This window comes from Nicotiana tabacum, chromosome 21 (assembly GCF_000715075.1).
Source record: "Nicotiana tabacum cultivar K326 chromosome 21, ASM71507v2, whole genome shotgun sequence".
Taxonomy (NCBI): Eukaryota; Viridiplantae; Streptophyta; class Magnoliopsida; order Solanales; family Solanaceae; genus Nicotiana; species Nicotiana tabacum.
The window spans coordinates 86023942-86030976 of NC_134100.1; the positions used below are offsets into that span (position 1 = coordinate 86023942).

A 7035-nucleotide genomic window follows, 5' to 3' on the forward strand; every position below is an offset into this window, starting at 1 on the left:
ATATCACCACATATTACAAATTGTACCTCAAATGCTCAAATATCACAACATATCACAAAAATCAATAATACATTATTTTTCAAAATAAAAAGACCATGGCTCGACCATAATGTGCACAAATCTTAAAAAATATATCCGGGAGTGAACAACTTATCAGAATAATAGTTCACAATTTAACACTTTGCCTCAATATGATTTACGGCCTTTATAACTCAATACTAATTTCAACAACATGAACTGGAAAATAATTCATCTAGGAACAACGTCTTCTTTAATTCAAATTTTTGCCAAATAGATAAATGCCTCCTTTTAAACTTATTTAATAATTATTTGCAGATAATAAATCCAACTTGAAATTATTTTCAAGAAATATCAACTCAACTAACCACGGTATTTCACATAAAAAAGAAAAAGCAAAGTGGCAATCACACCAAATTATCATATACAAACAACCTCGGCAAATAAGGAATGAGGCATGACAAATAAAGGATTTACTATGTTCTAACAATTTTCCAATTTAATACATAAGGGCGTCTACAAATTTCAACCAATGTAATTTACACATATAAACCAAATACATACTCGCCACCTCGCGTACAACAACAACAACCCAGTATAATCCCACTAGTGGGGTCTGGGAAGGGTAGTGTGTACGCAGACCTTACCCCTACCCTGGGGTAGAGAGGTTGTTTCCGATAGACCCTCGGCTCTATCCCTCCAAGAACTCCCCGCCTTGCTCTTGGGGTGACTCGAACTCACAACCTCTTGTTGGAAGTGGAGGGTGTTTACCACTAGAGCAACCCACTCTTGTCTTACCTCGCGTACATGGTATTCAATTACACAATTTTCACGTAAGACTCAATGCCTAAGGGATAATTCCCCCACTCAAGGTTAGGCAAGATACTTACCTTTTTGAAGTTAGGCCGATATTCCAAAATAGCCTTCTTGCTTGAATTTACCTCCGGATAGCTCAAATCTATCCAAATTAATTGTATAGCTTCATTAAAATTCATCGAAAATAATTCCGGATAATATAACGTCGACAAAAAATTTCACATTATAAAGTCAACAAAAAGTCAACGCAACGCCCGCCTCTCGGAACCCGATAGAATTTTTACGAAATCCGAACACCCATTCCGATATGAGTTCAGCTATACCAATTTTATCAAATTCCGGTAATGAATCGACCTCCAAATCCTCAATTTAATGTCTATAAAACTTTCTACTATTTTCAACCCAAAATACTAATTTAATGATAAAAATAATAGATTCGGGTAATTTAACGAAAAATGAGTTAAGAAGTCTTACCCCGATGTTTCCCTTGAAAATCTCCCAAAAATTGCCTCTCCCCGAGCTCCAAATCGTCAAAAAGGAAAATAGGTTCAGAACTTAAATCTGCTGCCCATACATTTACCCAATGTGATCGAAAAATATTCTTTGCGATCGCGAAGCACAAATATTTCCATAGCATTTTTACTCTATGCGATCGCGGCCATTTCCCCGCGATCGCGAAGCACAAACTTCTATTACACTTCCCAAATTCTTCTCAGACAGCATGTAGTTTATTGGTCATATCTTTTTGTACAAAACTCAAAAAGACAAATGGTTTGATTTTCTGAAAACTATACATCAAGGGCAATAACTTTTATTTTTGGATCATCTCTAAATTCCTTATATATTGCAAGTTAGAGGCTTCCAAAGTCGGGTCAGTGATAGTAGGATATTTCTCTATGCGATCGCGAAAGGCCTTCCGCGATCGTGATTCACTAGCCAGATTTTCCCATTTTATTCATCGCGATTGCAGCCAATTCCACGCAATCGCACTGCACACTGTTGTATGCAAAAACCAACATCTAAAAATGGCCTAGAAATGGTCTGAAACCACCCCGAAACTCACCCGAACCCCTCGGGACCCCGTCCGAACATACCAACAAGCCTCAAAACAAATTACGAACTTAGCCGAATCCTCAAAGCGTATCAAACAACGCTAAAACCATGAATCGCACCCCAATTTAAGCCTCATGAAAACTATCAAATTTCAACTTCTTCATTCGATACCGAAACCTATCAAACCAAATCCGATTGACCTCAAATTTTGCACACAAGTCATAAATGATATAACGGTCCTATTCCAATTTCCAAAATCGTATTCCGACCACGATATCAAAAAGTCAACTCCCTAGTCAAACTTCTAAACCTTCAATTTCTTATTTTCGCCATTTCAAGCCAAATTCAACTACGGACTTCAAAATAAATACCCAAACACACTCCTAAGTCCGAAATCACCATACAAAACTATTGACATCATCAAAATCCTATTCCGGAGTTGTTTGCTGAAAATTCAAACTCCGGTCAACTCTTTTCATTTAAGCTTCAAAAATAAGGATTGTTCTTCCAATTTAATTTTGAACCTTCCAAAAACCAAACTCGACCGCACACGCATGTCATAATATGTATTATGAAGTTGTTTGGGACCTTAAGTCGCTAAACGGGGCGTAAATTCTTAAAACGATAAGTTGGATCTTTAAAGCCGCCCACGAAAAAGAATTATTGGTTGTTGTCCATCGCTTACGCCTTTAGAGGCAATATCCATTGGGAACCATATTCGTGGTCAAGACAGATAACACAACAGTTAGCCATTTCATGACCCAGCCAAAGTTGAATACTCTTAGCGTAATTTCACTTCAACCTGGAGTACCGAAGTGGGAAGACTAACCAGATTGCGGATGCGCTCAGTCGGAGAGCCGACTTAGCATCGGTGTGCCTACCTGCCACCCTAAGGGGGAGCGAAGTAGCCACCACCATAAAATACCAGATACAGGATCTACTCATCAAGGATACTACTGCACAGTATTTGGTTGATCTGGTAGGATAGGGCAAGACTCGCCAGTTCTACATGGAACATGGGTTCTTGAAAGTCAAAGGGAACCGACTTTATGTTCCTAAAGGAGAATATCTGCGAAGGACTCTTCTGACGGAATGTCATGATGCTTTGTGGTCCGGCCATCCCGGTGAAGAACGCACCATGGCATTACTTCGTCGTGCAAATTATTGGCCTCAAATGGCTGATGACGTCACACAGTATGTGAAGACTTGTCTAGTATGCCAGAAGGACAAGTTGGACCGCTTGACACAGACGGGAGTCTTAGAACCACTAGTTGTCCCAAAGAGACCTTCGCAAAGCATTTCCCTCGATTTCATCACCGGATTGCCCAAATGTCGGAGATCTCACAACTATCTTGGTTGTGGTGGATCGGTTTTCCAAGTATGCTACGTTCATAACAGCCCTACAATATATATCAGCAGAAGATACAGCTCGACTCTTCTTCTCGCATGTCGTCAAATATTGGGGCGTGCCTAAAGACATCGTTAGTGATCGCAACTCAGGCTTCACTAACAATTTTCGGACCCAACTCTTTAAGTGCCTCGGGTCAAAGTTGAGTCACAACTCAAGTTTCCACGCATAATCTGATGGCCAGATGGAGTAGTTCAATGGCATGCTGAAGGAATATCTCCGCCACTTTGTAACAGGATCGTAGAAGAATTGGGTGAAGCTTCTGAATGCTGCTCAATTGTGTTTCAATTCACAAAAGAGCTCTAGTACTTTTGAAATTATTACCAGACAGCAACCGCTACTCTCACACACTGTGAATGCACCAAATATGTCAAAATCTCCTCGAGGTGCTAGCTTCTCAAAAAAATGGAAACGACATTTGGAGATAATGCGGAGCTCTCTTGTTAAAGCCAATCGGATGAAGAGGCATGCTGATCAAAGTCAGTGCTTTGTTGAATACTAAGTATGAGACAAAGTGATGGTCAAAATCCCAAAGCGGTACTTATTTGTTGGGGTCCATGACCCTCGCCTATTGCAAAAATACATTGGACCCTTATCCATTGAAAGACGCATTGGAAAAGTTTCATACCGGGTGGATACCCTAGCCTGGTGGAAAATCCATCCTGTCTTCCATGTCAGTCTTTTGAAACCTTTTCCGGAAGACATGGAGGATCCTTCACGGAGCCAACTCACAATACCCAGTATTCGAGGCCCCAATTCAACCGGGAAAAGGTGTGTTGAAGCTATTCTCAATGACCGAGTGATTCACGCCTTAAGAAAAGATCACCAAGAGTTCTTGGTGAAATGGCAGGGCTGTGATGCAGAGGAGAATACTTGGGAGAGGAGAACAAACCACAAATCCTACAAGAGCCTTATTGATGATTATCTTGCAAGTAAGTCGTCGAGGACGTCGCCAACTCAGGTGGGGGAGAATGTCGTGGGCAGCTTTCCAGCCATGCCCCATAACCCCTTGGACGCGCCTCATGGCATCCTAGCAAGCCTCTCAACGTGCGCCATGGATGGCCCCATGGTCTTGGCTACACCAAGTGACAAGCGCGCATGTGCCTCTGTCATCCCACCGATAGCCCTCACCAGCGCCCACCCGCAGGCATATGCCAACAGTGTCACATGCGCAAACAATGCCACGCTCGCATACTAGGATGTCAAAGACAAGGTTGCTGACAACGGACCTGTTTCTACCTTGTAGAAAACTAAGTCCTTTTCATTGTAAATATAGAGTAGTTTTATTTCATGTACTTCCATTATGTTCCTCTAGCTTAGTTAGGTCAAGTTTCGTAACTTTGGTTTATTGTTTTTAAGCATTATTATGGGGGATCAATCAATCAAACTTTCTAGCAAGCAAGCAATTTTCTATACTGGTGTCTCACCCCCTCGACACCGTGTTGCCTTTCTATAATAGCTTTCATTAATGTAATCAATCTTTCTTTCATTCTCAATTCTCTTTATGTTCTCTCAATTTCCCTTGACATTGGTTTTTCCATATGGCATTGACAATCTAGTCTAGCGTACGGAGGGAACCTCAGTTGGTGGATAGTAACTACATGGACATCGGTTGCTTAGCCTTACGTCGCCCTTCCAAGGAATCTCAGGAAGGCGTCGCGTAACAATAGGCATATAATTTTTGTGCAAAACTCTTTTTAAGTGTTTAAAGAAAGGGGAAACTAAATGTAATTATAAAGAACTAGCTACATCATGTTGCTCATGTTTGTATATCCCCTTCATGTTGAGATCAGAAGAAACTTCTAATAATTATCTTTGAATAGAGCTACTGAATTGAAGAATATGTGATGTTGGCTTTTGCATATATATTAGCAAGTTCATATTACATCAAGAATATGAATCAGCTAGCTCCACATATTTTACATATTACAGGCTACTCATTTCATTTTTCGGGTACAAATTTAGTGGCAAAAGCCCAAGCGTTGTTGGCAACATGGTCTGCAACATGATCGAAAAGGTTTTCAAGTGGGTCAGCCCAAGTGGGTCAAAAGCTCCTCCGGGATCAATCTTGTCAAGACCTTCACCAAGTGGGCCTCCACCAACTCTGTATCCTTCAATTATGCCCATTAGCACAACTTGGGCTGCCCAAATAGCAAGAATGCTCTGTGCATGAATAAGGTTTGGGTTACCAAGGTAGTCAAGACCACCTTCCGAGAATATCTGAGTTCCAGCCTTAAACCAAACTACTTCACCGAATTTAACGCCATTCTTGGAAAGGATTTCAGGGAAGACACAACCCAAAGCACCAAGCGTGGCCCAATGACAATGGATTTCCTCAAGCTCACGGTTCCTGGAAAATGTCTCTAGGTCAGCTGAGAGTCCAGCAGTGTCCCACCCGTAATCACCTAAAAACTCACCAGTCAACTAAGATGGAGTTTGTTCGGATAATGGTCCCAAGTACTTTGGTCTGTCTTCTCCATACCTATTTTATCAAACCATAATATTTTGTTACATTTATGTCATCACGCTATAGATTTATCAAATTACATTTTTACTTTTTCAATGGATTATAATATCGGTGTATTAAACATCTTTTAAAATTTTAGTGTATCTAAATAATTGACGCGAAAGGAAATCTTGACGCAACCACTAGAGTTATTATCATGTGACTAGAAGGCTAAAAATCTAAGTCATGAAAATAGTTGCTTGCAGAAATGCAAGGTAAGGTTTATCATAATATACATAATATTGTGGTCTGATCCTTCTTCGGATCCCGCGCATAGCGAAAGTTTAGTGCAACGCGGGGCCTTTTTTATTTTATTTAATATGAAATAGATGAATACTATTATATTATTGTAGTTGAGAGTAACTGGCAAGGAACAGTCCACGTCGCCAGATGCTTTGTGGGGAACTTTTAACTTGTTACGACCCGATCGGTCATTTTGAGCATTTGCACTTCGCTCGGTTGTTTGAGGGCATGATTAGCTCTATATGATATATTCCGACTTGTGTGTATCGACGGTTTTGTTTTTTCAGGTAATTCGAAATTGATTTGGAAGAATGAATTTCATGATTGAAGCTTTAAAGTTAAAAGAGTTGACCAAGTTTTACTTTTTAGGGTTTGACCTCGGATTGGAGATTTGGTGGTTCTGTTAGGTCCGACTGATGATTTTCGACTGGGGCATATGCCCGGATTTGAAATTGGATATTTTTAAAAGGATTCGGCACTAATCGGCGAAAGTTAGAAATTTGAAGGATTGGAAAGTTCATAAGTTTGACCGAAAGTTGACTTTAAGGATATCGGATTCAGATTATTGTTCCGGGAATTGCAATAGAATTGTTATGTCATTTGGTACTTGTATGCAAAATTTAATTTCATTCCGAGTTGATTTGATATGTTTCGGCACGAGTTTTCGGAAGTCAAAAGTTCATTAAGTTTGATTTGAGGTGTGATTCGTCGTTTTGATATTTTTATGCATGATTTGAGGACTCGAGTAGATACGTGTTATGTTATGGGACTTTTTGGTATGTTTTAACGGGGTCGCGAGAGGCTCGGGTGAGTTTCGGATAGGTTTGAGTAGTATTGCGCTCGTTTTTTTATATTTTGACGACGTTTCTTCTATCATAAATGTTACCACATTAAGCCAATGAGCTCCAATTTCTGTTTTTATTGAAGTTTTAGATCCGTATTATAATTACGGAGTTATAGCAAAAAAAATCGCCAAATTTGGACATCGTAC

The 7035-nt window shown here is 40.0% G+C and overlaps 1 protein-coding gene across 1 annotated transcript; it reads right to left on the bottom strand.

The window, feature by feature from the left end:
- Positions 1-5221: 5221 nt before the first annotated feature.
- LOC142175341 (chlorophyll a-b binding protein 36, chloroplastic-like) lies at positions 5222-5775 on the bottom strand. Its single transcript, XM_075241923.1, has 2 exons — positions 5757-5775; positions 5222-5700 (listed from the first exon to the last, which is right to left on the bottom strand). The coding sequence occupies exons 1-2, from the start codon at positions 5773-5775 to the stop codon at positions 5222-5224; spliced, it is 498 nt and encodes a 165-aa protein (XP_075098024.1).
- Between the last annotated feature and the right edge of the window lie 1260 nt (positions 5776-7035).